This window comes from Balaenoptera ricei, chromosome 18 (genome assembly GCF_028023285.1).
Source record: "Balaenoptera ricei isolate mBalRic1 chromosome 18, mBalRic1.hap2, whole genome shotgun sequence".
Taxonomy (NCBI): domain Eukaryota; kingdom Metazoa; phylum Chordata; class Mammalia; order Artiodactyla; family Balaenopteridae; genus Balaenoptera; species Balaenoptera ricei.
This window is the reverse complement of record NC_082656.1, coordinates 5,963,203-5,976,376: the sequence shown is the minus strand read 5'-3', so window position 1 is coordinate 5,976,376 and position 13,174 is coordinate 5,963,203. Positions and strand designations below refer to the sequence as shown.

At 50.0% G+C, this 13,174-nt stretch overlaps 1 protein-coding gene across 3 annotated transcripts in view; it reads left to right on the top strand.

Moving 5' to 3' along the window:
- Positions 1–2,750: 2,750 nt before the first annotated feature.
- The window catches only part of FLT1 (fms related receptor tyrosine kinase 1), a 171,396-nt gene continuing 160,972 nt past the window's right edge, over positions 2,751–13,174 (top strand). For all 3 annotated transcript variants that reach the window (XM_059903324.1, XM_059903323.1, XM_059903325.1), the window contains exon 1: positions 2,751–3,000. In XM_059903324.1, coding sequence (XP_059759307.1) covers positions 2,937–3,000 — 64 coding nt within the window. In that variant the 5' untranslated portion in view covers positions 2,751–2,936. The remainder of the gene's footprint in view (positions 3,001–13,174) is intronic.

The following is a 13,174-nucleotide window of genomic DNA, read 5'->3' as shown; positions in this document are numbered from 1 at the left end:
AAATTCAGAACAAAACCTTGTGAGAACTTGTAGCATCTTGAGTTCTTTGTTAGGAGGCTAATGCAGCTAACAAAGTAAGAAGTAAAGAAATTGCTGACTATAATTAAAACCTGCAACTTTTCAAAAGAATAGTTGGGAATTTGTGGAAGACCACTCTTAATGCAGAATGATTTTGGTGTAAATTAAGTTAGATTCGACCAGGACTCTCTTAACCTTAAATAGTTGGGCAATATGCTAGTATTGTTTTTTTTCTTGAATTTTATTTATTTTAAAATTTTATTTATTTATCTTTGGCTGCATTGGGTCTTCCTTGCTGTGCGTGGGTTGCGGAGAGCGGGGGCTACTCTTCGTTGTGGTGCAGGGGCTTCTCATTGCGGTGGCTTCTCTTGCTGCAGAGCACTGGCTCTAGGTGCTCGGGCTTCAGTAGTTGTGGCACACGGGCTCAGTAGTTGTGGCTCACGAGCTCTAGAGCGCAGGCTCAGTAGTTGTGGCGCACGGGCTTGCTTGCTCCGCTGCATGTGGGATCTTCCCGGACCAGGGCTCAAACATGTGTCCCCTGCATGGGCAGGCGGATTCTTAGCTGCTGCGCCAGCACGGAAGTCCCTATACTATAGTATTGTTGATGGACGTCTGAGGTCATGAAGATCGTTTCAGCTATCCATCAGATACCCGTTGTGGCTTCACAAGTAAACTCGATGCAGAGTCATGTCTGACAGCCGGTATGTGAAGTGTTGTCTCTCAGATAGCATTTGAAGGGTTGTAGTAAACTTTTGTAGACTGTACTATGGACCGTTTTCCCCCAGGGTCAGCTAAGTGTCTCTCCTAAGAAGCGCTCCTGAGTTCTCAGATGGACCACCTCTTCTCTGTGCCCATCGTGAACCCAGGCTCCCTCCAGCACTGGGATCCTCACACTGTAATGTCGTGGCCTCTTTACCTGTCAACCTCCTCTCCAGATTCTAAGCCCCTTGGAAGACATCTTCCCATCACAGTGTTTTTGGCCCTAACACAACGCCTGGCTCTGTCAGGGGCTGCAGAAGGGCGATGCTGACAGCCGCTTCTTGGGAGAGAGCATGGGAGCGACAGGCAGCTCTGAAGTGAGGCAGGGGGGACACCTCGGCTCTGCGGGTGTGTCCCAGGCTGTGACCGAGGCTGGGGGACCAGTTGTGAGTAAGATCCGCTGTTAGGCTGTAACCCTGAGATACGTAATTAACTAACTGTTCACGCAATGGTGCTGCGGATTTGAAGGAATCAAGCTTGGGCGTAGGAGCCCCAGAAAAGGTGGAGAAGGCAGCAGGCGCGCAAAGGCTCCGCGTGGTCTCACTCTCCTCGGAGCCGCGTGGGGCTGCCACTCCCGAGCCCCAGCGCCAGGTGGGCGTATGCGCCGTTCCTGCGTGGGGCTCCCAGCGGCGGGGACCTGTCCTGGCCCTGCCGCTCAGAGGTGTGGCAACTCCGGGTTGCCTAACCTTCCCCGGCGGGAGGCAGTCCAGTCCTTCAGGAAGAGTCGCTGGCCCAGCGTTTAGGAGCCATCACGTTCCTTTTAATCGTGGCCATCTGGCAGTTTGCAGTAGAACTATTTTTCAAACCAGCGGTATTTACAGGGACAAGACTGCGCTGCTCCGTGGAGCCTAGGACGGTATCAGCCTTTGAGGTAATGGAAACATAATTGGGGAACGAGGTGGAATTAGTGTCATCGCAGATGATCTAGTGCCTCACGTTAATTTCCCCGGGTTCTGTTCGAAGGGCAGTGGAGTCACTCATCTTGCGTAGCAAGCAGCCATCAGAAGGATTCTTTTCGAGCATTTAGGAAATAAAGTTCAAGTGCTCGGCCTTTATAAGTTGCAGGAGCAGCTTCACGTCCCAGCTTTTTAAAAGGTATCATGATGTTATTGCTTGTTTTGCTTCTAGGAAGCCGAGGGTTTAGGAAATGACTTGGGCGGGTGCATCTGTGAGGTCGAAAAAGACACAGACGCGCTCCCCAGGGACCCGAGCGGCTTCGCTGTCTTCCCGAAGGTGCCAGCCAAGCGTCCGGTCCCCGCGGGCGCTCCTGGCGCAGTCCCCTGTGCCGAGGGTGTCCGGCGCCTTCCTAGACGTCTGGGGACAGTTGGGAGAGTCGCGGGGCGGCGGGACAGCGCGGGAAGAGCAAGGAAGGGGGGGAGGGAGCCGGCCTGCGCCTCGCCCCTCCGTGCCAAGGACACCGTCGCGGAGGCGCGGCCAGCTTCCCAGGGTCGGACTTTCCGCCCCGGGGGCCGGGCGGTGGAGGTCCAGCCCTGTCCCCCTTCCCAGCTTCGGGCGGCCCCCAGGGCTGAGTAAGCCGGGCGGAGAGAGCCTGCAGGGATTTCCTGAGAGCTCAGGGAAGGAGGAGGGGACCGGGACGGGAGCCGGCAGCAAGGACCCTGAACCTGCCCGGCGGCGCCCCGGGGCCGCGCCGCCCGCGCCGCCCGCGCCTCCCCACGCGCGCTCCCTCCCCGCCCCCGCGCCCGGCGGCCCCCGCCCCCTCCCGAGCCGTAGGGAATCAGGTCCCGGAGGAAGAGGGTAGGTGGGGAGGCGGATGAGGGGTGGGGGACCCCTTGACGTCACTGGAAGGAGGTGCCGGGGTAGGAAGTGGGCTGGGGAAAGGTTATAAATCGCCCCCGCCCTCGGCTCGTCTTAATCGAGGTCCGCTGGAGGCTCGGAGCGCGCGGGCTCAGCTCTCCTCGCGGCTCCTCCCCGGCGGCGGCGGCGGCGGCGGCTCGGAGCGGGCTCCGGGGCTGGGACGCAACGGCCGGAGGACGCCGGGCTGCGAGGATTACCGGGGGAAGTGGCTGTGTCTCGGCTGGAGCCGCGGAGAGGGGCGCCCGGGGCGGAGGGCCGGAGCGAGAGGAGACAGGCTCGGGCGGCTGCGGCGGGCGCCCGCGAGGAGCGCGGGCACCGGACGAGCAGGCCGCGTCGCGCTCACCATGGTCAGCTGCTGGGACACCGGGGTCCTGCTCTGCGCGCTGCTCGGCGGTCTGCTTCTCACAGGTGAGGCGCGGCCGCGGCCGCGGCCGGAGGCCGGCGCGGGGCTGGCGGGGGCAGGGGCGCAGCCCGGGGGGCCGGGTGCGCGCGGGGAGCGAGCTCGGAGGGAACCGGGGACACCAGTTGCAGTGGACACGCCTGGGGCCGTGACGCCCTTTCTCCTCCGCCGGGCGGTCGGGCTGGGCGCCCCGGAGAGCAGCTGGCTGGGGTCCGCGAGCATCGCCGCGCTCGGGTCCGCGCTGGGGCTGCCCCTTGCGGCTGGAGTCGCTGATCCTCGCTGCCTGGCGGCCTCCCCCAAGCCGGGGCCCCCCACCCAGGTTCTGGGCTCGGGAAGTGCCGCGCACCCGGACCTGCCTGACCCCCGGAGCCTGCTCTCAGGTGGCCTGGCCGGGTCCGCGAGGGCCCCGGATCAGCGGCTCCTAGGACGCCCGCGTGGCTGCCCGGGGGCTGGGCTGAGGCCCGGCCTTGGCGATGTCGGGCACGGGCCGCGACGTCGCGCCTCCCGAGGGAAGGAGGTGAGACCCTTAGGAAGGGATCGCGTGCCTGGCGGGAGCACACAGATCCCTGAAGATGGCAAGAGCTGGTATCCTTCGACCCACTCTGGGCCCCCGAGCTCGCGTGTCCGGGGAACGTTCCCCCAGCGTCCTCTCCTCCCTCCCCCCCGCTTCCCACTCGCCGGCCACTGGGCCTGAGCGCTGGGCGCGCATCCATCCGAGTGGAGCCTCTGCCACGGGTCCAGCCCAGGTCGCCGACCTGAGTGACCTTGACCGACGAGGGCAGTCGAGGACCCAAATCCCGTTAAGTTTCAGAATTGCAAGCCTAGCCTTTTAAGTTCCGAGAGAAGAAAGGGCAAATGATTTGGACCAAAAGGTGCGGTTTGAGGAATCGGTGAGGTGCGCGCCTTTGCTGGGCGTTAGGGACACTGGCGGCAGAACCTTCAGGGACCAGTAGGTTGTACCTGGTTAGTGTGGCGGTGGCCTCCCCGAGGCGCCAAAACCCGAGGGCATTTAGGGACTCGGACTTGCCTTTTCTTCTCAGCGGGGCTTAGTGGCCAAGCCCCCTGGTTTAGTCCCCCTGGGCGCAGAGAGCCCGATTTTGGAGCGCCTGTCTCTTAAGCGTCGTGGAGGAAAGGTAAAATATGAAATAAAATACAGTAACATAGGTTATTGCAAAGATCCCTGGGTAGGAAAGTCCGTAGGGTTGAGCATATTTTTTTTTAAATGCTTGTTAAACTCGAAAGGCAGTAACAAATATTCCTTCTCAGTGGGAAGACTAATTAAACCACCTGTTTCTTAATAACAAGTAATAGTTCCACTTGGATGAAGCTGTTAAACCGAGAGGCAAGGCGAATTCGTACTAAATTGGAGAGAACTCGCTCTAAGTTGGAAATGTTGCTAAAATAACTATATGAAGTGAAGTACTGCTTTTCTGTTTTAAAACTACATCTTGGGGTTTGAAAAGTCATGTGTTTTGAAATACAATTGCTTGGAGCATTTAAGTAACTTGCTGAAGTCCATCGTCTATTATGTGAAAGTAAATCTAGGTAAATTACTGTGAATCCAAAACATGGAGGGGAAAGTATATGCTTTATTGGATTTTCTGCTTCACACATAGACATCTTTATTTTGTTTCAAAAACTAGCAAAGTATAGTTCTGTTCCTGGTTAAAAGCAACTTAGATCCGTGGCAGCTTTTCAGAAACGCGAGTGAGATCCTCTTATGATTGCTCTTAGATTTTACTTAAATGAGGCAGAAATCTTGGAACTCTTTTGTGATTTCTTAAAAAATGCTTTACATATGTGTTATAGGGGGAAAGCAAGACAAACATTGGCAAGGTGAGAACCTCTTCACCTGCCGGTTTAGGGAATGTTCTATCAGCTGTTGGGGTTTGTAATCGCCAATCTAAACCACAGGCTTCTCCCGCGGGTTAACAGCTGCGTCACAGTAAAACAATCAGGTACCTGCTTTCTAAGCTGCATCAGCGCTTTCAAACTGAACGAGGGGCTGCATGTCTGGGGAGTGGTGTCTAGATAGGGGCCAAGTTTCTGCCCTGTGGATTTATGAGGAGTCCAGCTTGCACCCATCACGGGCCAGCTCTGCTCACTGTTGGGTGCTATATAATTTTATGAGTTATTAATATTACGTGTGCGTTCACTGAGGTATAAAATAATCAGAGGTTCAGTAATACAAAAAGATAATACCTTTCCCCGCAAAGAGTATATTTACCTTCTTCTAAATATCCTGGGAAATAAAAACACTCCAATATTCGCGTGCTTCCAAGTCCTCTATGTTGCAGTCTCTTCCTCTTAAAAGGATACTAGTCTTCCTTTCTCCAGCTCAAAGTCTCGTTTTCTTATTTTAAGGCAGCACACCCTTGATGAAAGCCACAGATCCTTTTTGTCTGCCCCCCTTTTTCTAGAGTTTTTGAGCAGCTGACATGTACAGTTTGCTATAGCTAATCGGAAGTGCTTCACTTGCAAATTTTGTGAGTGGAGTTAATTAATGATATAAAGTTAAATCAAAAGTGTACATGACAATGATCCCCATTTCCAAAATGAATGTACTAAATCTCTCAAAATCAAGCTAATTTCGCATAACAGTTTGTCTTTTCTCCAAGGTTTATAAAGCCACACTTTGGGTTGTGTTTTTCCGGAACTGTACGTTTGAAATGTTAATTCCGTAGCACGTTTGGTGGTCCACCTAGTTTTCCAAATGATGGATCACACTGCAGATAAATTGTAGGTGGTCACCTACTCTAGTTCCTCAATATTTTGACCTTATTTATTTATTAAGTTTTTTCTGTCCCTGTTGAAAATTCTGTAATAGGTTATCCAGTTTCTTTTCTAGGGAGCACTAAGTGGGTTTTGTGTTTTCACATGTAAAATTAAGACATTAGAATAGATGGTTATTTCTAGGGGCCTTTCCCAGCTCTAAAATTCAATGAATGATTCCAAGAAACAGACTGAACACAGTGTCTGTTTTTCTCCCTCCCTCAACTTCATTTGCCTATAGAATGGGTGATCAGCCCTGTGATGCCAGAGCTGGGGCTGAAGGGGTGAGCTGGCTTTCCCCTGCTGTCAGTAATCACGGTGGATTTTCTTTTTCACTAGTGCAACACACCTAATTCCAACCGATTAGCTTGCTCTTTGTCGGGTTGCAAGAACTAAGCTGTTAGAGGATGCCCAAGCCAGGACGAATCATGATCTTGGGCTTTTTTTTTTTTTTTTTTTTTTTTTAACTAACAGAATGTGTAACTCTATGAAATAGACTCTTTCATAACTCTAGTTCCATGATCTTTTCTAAGGAGACCGGTCATTTAAAACTCATATGTATTTCTTGTTTTTTTCAATTAATGCTTACTAGTTGCAAATAATACTTATTTGCTCGCCAAGTAACTTAAGTCTAAAAGAGTTTCCAATTTCCACAAGAATACTAAACCTCTTATTTAAACTGGAACTTATTTTATATGACTTTTTAGAACAGACCAAATAATCACTTTGTTTTTACCAAAACTATTTAGATATTTTAAATCTCCTTTGAATGTATATAATAGAGAAGTTGAAAATGATATATCGCCTCCCAAAATGGTTTTATATCCACCAAAAAAAAAAGGTAGTATCCTTGAGGAAGGTTACCCAGTAGATCACCAAGTTATGACTGATGTTTACTCTGGCTTGAGAATTCTGCAAAGCAAGACCAAATAACAGAGTAAATAGCTTCTGTAGTGCTTTAAATTGAGATGTGCATGCGAGTGAGTGTGAGGGTGGAGAGTGAGGGAAGTTCTCTTGGCACCCGGGTGTTAAACGCAGAGCTTGCTGGTGTTAGGGTCTTGGTTCAATTGCACGGTCAGGAGTTTGTTGGATAGCAAGTGAATATCATAATTTTTCAGAGCATTTGTCATTGTGGCTAGAGGAGGAAGGACATTTGAAATAACACCAGGCTTAATTTTTAAGTAAAAATATGTCATTAGCAACGGTTAAAAGCATTAAAAGCATTGGTTGCATTTGGTTGAAAACGATCTGCAAGAACAGTCCATTCCCATTGGGCTCAGTACACTGGGGAAGCTTGTAAGGAATGACAAGAGCTCCTGCCAGATGCTTTCCAGGATCTTTGTTGATTCCTCACACACTTGGGTGCCTTGGAAATTGCATGCTGCTGATTACAGTACTGGATTTTATACCAGATTGAGGAAGGGGAAGGAAACGGGAGGAATGGGGGGTGATGGAGGGAGGGCTTGAAAAGAAAGCTTCTGGTTTTAGTATCTGGGACTGCAGGGGGGTTTCATTAAGGAAATGGTTCCATTGAGTCTGCTGACGATAGTGGACTAGATTTCCTGCATTGCTGCTGGGGCGGATGTCGGGGGATGTCAAGAATTCCTGGGGATTTCCCATCAGTCTTGGTAAAGCTGGATGCCTAAGAGCCATGTCTGATTATTGCTCCTTTCCTTGATTTTGTGCTCCTTGAGAGAATTGATCTCATTGCGCAGACACATACACTGTGAGCGCTAGATGGAACCTCAGGGATCTAATCTACTCCTTTCAGAGACGAGCAGTTTAGTGATTTTTTTTTTTTCAAGCTCAACAGCTGGCTGGTGGCAGACCCAGGAACAGAACCTGATGTTCATCCTACAGATAACATTTCTTCTTCATTTTTGTATTTCCTGTACCCCAAACAGAGTAGAGATGTTCAAATATTTGTTGAATAACATCATTGCAGAGCTAAAATTTCATTTTAAATGCTGGTATTTAATCTTATTTCTCATTTTATTGAATATATTTAAGAGTTTTCTTTCTCACCATCAATGCACGAATAAATTTTTTTTACACACATAAAACTAGCACCATATGAACATATTGTAGTGGTAGATATGTATTTATATGCTCTTTTGTGAAAAGATCTATTTAAACTGCCTTTTTGAACATAATACGTTCATATTGTAATGCATCATCATTAATTTTTTACAACAGTATTTTCAATGACTGCATAACATTTCATGGTATAGCTATGCCATAATTTATTATACCCAACTGGCATCTTTTTCTTAATATGAAAAAACTTTAAAGCCCATAAGGGGTTTAATTAGGAATATCAAAACGATGGCTGCTTAGTAATATACTGAGAGATTTGGGGAGAAAACTAATTTTTCTTGTGAACAGTTGGAATCCTCCTTTTGAATGGCTGCAGCTTAAATAGTTGTGGCTTACGGTACTAGCTTCATCTATTACCATTTCCCTCCACATACCCCGTGTCCCAGCCACACAAACTCTACCCCCGTCAAAGAAATAGCTCACCATTCTTTAGATGGGCCTTGCACTTTTCATGCTGTTTGTCTGCCTGCAAGACCCTTTTTCTCCCTCTGCATCTTTTCTTCCCATGCCTTCAAAATTCAGCTTAGAAATCACCAGCTCCATGAACTCCTCCTTACAGCCCCAGACAGAATGACTGGTTTCTTCCGCTCCTATGTGTAGCCTCGTCTTATAGCCCCTATATGGGTCCCTATGGGTCCCTCCTCCTGTTCTTCTCACCTTGCATTGTTAGTATTCTGTTTATGTGTCTGCCCTCACTCTTTGGGGAGGAGAGCCTGTGTCTTAACTGCTCTTACATCCCTGGCACCTACTGTCATGCCTGGCATGGAAGCTCTCGGTAAATGTTGGAATGAATGAATGATGTAGCCACACTGTCATTTCAAAGAAGAAATCTTTCCGGGCCAGATGTGACTTTATTCCAGGTTATTAGTTACTCTTGCCTGTCCATTGGGCCTCAGTTACAGTGGATTCCTTAAAGAGGCTGTTTCTCAATAGAGAATATTTGTCCTCTGCAGTGAGTGGCTAAGATCTAGGAAATCAGCTATGATTTTCAACTCTGAGATACCCATGTCTTGTGATCCCCTCCTGTTTGGTCATGATGATTCCCTGGGGCCTCTGGGCCAGCAAAGCTGGGCTTGGGTCCATGCAGCAGTTCTGTCCTAACCCTCTGTCAGTATGGGGCCGGGCCCTTCACCTTTACTCCGCAGGGCTTTATACTATTTTTAGTGCTCTTAGATTTTATGCTTTGACTTTTCCTCTCATAGACTCAAACCTGAGTCATTGGGTGCTGGGCTGTGTGGCAAATCTGAATGACAGGGAGATACTCAGAGTCAAGATTCTGCTTTAATAAGGAGCCTTGTTACAGGACCAGGCTAGTTGCCTGATTTCCTCCTTCCTTAGAATAGGTTCTCCTTAACTATTGATGCAAATAGATTCTTCTGGCAGGACCAGCCTACTAGGTGTGAAACATGTTCTGAAAAATCGGAACCCCCTGATCCAGTCTCGAGCTGGTGCCTCCCTTCCCCCACTCCCATCCCCAGCCCCAAACTTTGCACATGCCCGCAGCATGCTTCTCAAAGTGTGGTCCATGGCCCAGCATCCCCTGGTAACTTAACCAATCAGAGCCTGTATATTAATAAGGTCCCCAGATGTGTTTTTGCACATTAAAAAATTGAGAAGCGCTGATTTTAGTAAAGGACTCTTAGCTCTGGTGTCAGGGTCTGAATCGTCTTCACCAGCATCCTAGTGATGACCTTGACCCGTGTGACCAAGGGACTAGCCCTGGGCCAGCCAGGAGCCTCTTTCCGGCTCCCATACTCTTCTTGTGCCCTGTCTTCTGCCGGGACACCCGTGATCTGCTTCAAGACTTTTTTTTTTTTTTTTTTAACAAAATCTTGGACTTAACTTGGACCTGTAGTCAAAGCATACAGAGGTTGTGGTCTTGAAGAATACCACGGTTCACCAAACCATGGGTCTTAGAAAATAGGGACCTGGTGAAAAATAGTAAAAATGGCATTAAACAGATAGGTTTTAACCATAAATAAAAGTTTTACAAAGCATTTGCTTCCAAAACAAAGTCACTTGGTGTAAAAACGAGGGAGGTGAGCATCCTTCTCTAATCTGTTGTCAAGGAGGCACCGCTGTCGTCTCATCATGCTGTCCTGCAGCTGATGACATTTTCTGTGCTTCTTGCTGGCTTGAAATTTAATGCACTTGCCTTCTTCCTCGTCTCGTTATTGCAAATCTTGGCAAATGCTTTTGTCTTTTCACAGGTTACCACAGTGCTTACGGGTACTTTTTCTCAGCCTGGTCTTCTATCCTTCTGTTGAACCGGTGGAGTGGGACTGCATTTCCTTTCAAACCACAGACCCTCCCACGTGGTCAACACAAGCAAAGCTCTAAGAATGATCAGGTTCTTCTGTGAAACGAGGCCTGAGGTGAACCTTGTATAAGTGAAAAGCCTTGTCTTCTGTCATATGCAAATATGAAACCACTTGCGCTCAAGGCCGCCAAAGGCGGCCTTGATTAGTAATTAGTCTGCCAACTGAGTTCTGTGAAACCCTTTGCTTCTCTCCAGGGTCCCCAGCTTTGGCTCTACATTAGAACCATCTGGGGGGCTTTATTTCTAGAATCCTCTTGCCCTGGCTGCACTTCTGACCAATTTGATTATGAGTTTTTGAGTGGGACCGAGGCATCGTTCATTTGAAGCTGCCAGGTGATTCCAATGGGCGGCCGAGGTTACGGAACCTTCTATTTTATCATATATCCAAATCACCTGGAGAGCTTGTGCTGCAGCACTGGGCCCGCCCCAGAGTTTCTGATTCAGGAGGCCTGGGATGGGGCCCGGAATTTGCATTTCTAACAAGATCCCAGGTGGTGCTGAGGCACGGAAGCAGAGACCACTGCTTGGAGAGCCCCTGACCTCGGGCTCCACTGAGAGGCCTGGCTACTTGGGAGGCACCCGTCCTGGGGCCAATCTGGAAAAGGCACTAAATTAAATCATTACTAGACATCTAACAAGGTGGAGGAAACTGTATCTGTGAGGAAGAAAGGAACTCTTCCTCTCTTAGAATCAGAGGAATTCTGGGATAAAGTGCTTGGGATGGGCGGGCCTGTTTTGCAGAGCAGGGTATGTGAGTTAGGACCCAGAACTGGATTGCTGGTCTAGACAGGAAAGCTCGTAGTAGGCCTCCTTCCCTGCCTCACGCTGTGGAGTGCCCAGCCTTTCCTCTATAGAAATGTGGGCACATGGCTACAGAGTCCTTTGGGAAGGTGCCATGCTACTGACCTGTCCCGGGCACCCACGCGCCTTTGGTCCAGCCCTGCTACCCTTCAGTAAGCCCTCCACAAAGCTGTCGGAAGCCTTGTTCTCTTTCCCTCTCTGACCAAGCGTCTGTAGCTGAATTCGTCTGCTGGCATCAGCATCCCCACTTGGTTGGCTGAATTCTACCTGTCGGAGCAGTATGGCTCTGCTGACTTCTGGGAATATGCCAGGGGTCTGTCCCCCTTGGTGAGCAAAGTCGCCGCCACATTGGAGACAGAGCTGGCCTCTCACCGGGCAGAATCGTGGTGCTGGGAGCCTTCTCGTGAAACGCCAAGAGTATAAGCCGCTGCTCCTTCCCTGAGAGCATCTCGGGGTACCTATAGGGCATTTAAGGCCTAATATTGTGTGAGCTGTATTTGGACGCTTTCATTTTCAGATACAGAAAGAGCATATCCTTCACCCACGGCTGAATCAGTGCTTCTCAAGCCTGAGTCATGATAGCATTTGTATCTGTCATCTCCTGCCACATAATAGGCTTCCTCAAAACGCAGTGGCCTACGACGAGAATTCATTATGTCTCATGAGTCTGTGGGTTAGAAATCTGGGTGCGGCTCAGCTGGGCGGTTTGCTTTGGGCCTCACCTCGGTCACGCATGCAGCTGTAGTCCCCTGGCTTTGCCCCTGGGACCGCGGCACTGGCTGTCGGGGGGGGGGCCACCCTCCGCAGGCGGCCTTTGGTCCCCCAGCCGTCTAGCCCGCCCTCCTTACTGGGTGCAGGGGCCGTCTGAGAGGACAACAGCGGATGTCTCAAGGCCTTTGGAACTCTTACAGCACCACCTCTGCCACATTGGGACGGTCAGAGCGGTCCTAACTCAGAGTGGGGCGTGGGGAAAGACATTCTCTCCAGGCGGGAGGAGCTGCTTAGTCTTGTGAGCTCGTTTCTCGAGGTCCACACTGCTGTTTAGTACTAAACCTTTCTTTTCTTTTCTTTCCTTTCCTTCTGGCCGCGCCACACGGCATGTGAGATCTTAGTCCCCCGACCAGGGATCGAACCCGTGCCCCTTGCATTGGAAGCGCGGAGTCTTAACCACTGGATCTCCAGGGAAGTCCCTGACCTTTCTTTTCAATCTAGATTTTGAAAAGATTCTGGAGTTTGGCCAAGAAAATAATAGTGAATAATGCCTTGGCCCTTCTTAACCTGTGAGCTAAAGACAGCTGGTCCAGTGGAAGAGCTTCCTATTCGTAACTCTGCTGATGAGGGGACATAGGCCACAGTTAAGGGGGCTGCCAGGCTCTCAACACCATGGCACCGGCACGAAGCGGGGGACAGCTGACCCTCAGATTGCGAGCGTAGGCAGTGGGCAGCTTCTCGGGGCTTAGATCGGAGGATCTCTGAGCATCTCCTGGGGGATGTGGTGAGGCTGTAAGCGCTTGGAGGGAGGGGGGTGGAGAGAAAGGAGGCAACTAACGCTCAAGGGTCGTCAGGACTTAGATTTATTCATATTACGTTGCTCAGTCCCAAGAGGTAGGTACAGTACTCTTACATATGAGGAAACTGAGGCTTGGGTAAATTAAAAACTTCTCCTAAGATCACAGAGTACCTAAGTATTTAGATAAATACTTTCCCTAAACTGGAATTATTTCCATCTGGTTCCGGCAGACTCCAAACCTCCCTCCTCTTACCGCTCCTTAGAACCTAAAGGAAAGGAGAGAAGGGAAGGAGCACGGGTGAGAGTGTGCTAGTCTTTCCCTTCTTTCCAAACCGTTCTATCCTTGGAGTTTTGCCACGTCCAAAGAATGTGAGACTCCACTGCAACTCCGGCCTCAAATGGCCTTGGGAGATTCCACTGCTCTGTGTGGCAGACACCATTAAAGGCCCCATTAAGACAGAATTTTCATCATGTGGGTTTTCTTATCATGGGTATTCAAGGCCCTTCCAAAAAATTCAAGTCAGAGAAGGAGCTCCAAAACCATTAAGAACGTGACTTTATATAGGCTTCCACACTGCTCTCCCACATGGGGCTTGGGATGAATTGAGCTTGCACGGGAGGGCGGATGACGCCAGAAGGGCACTTTGATCCTGGAAGAGGTCTCATCAGGTAGGTCCCCCGA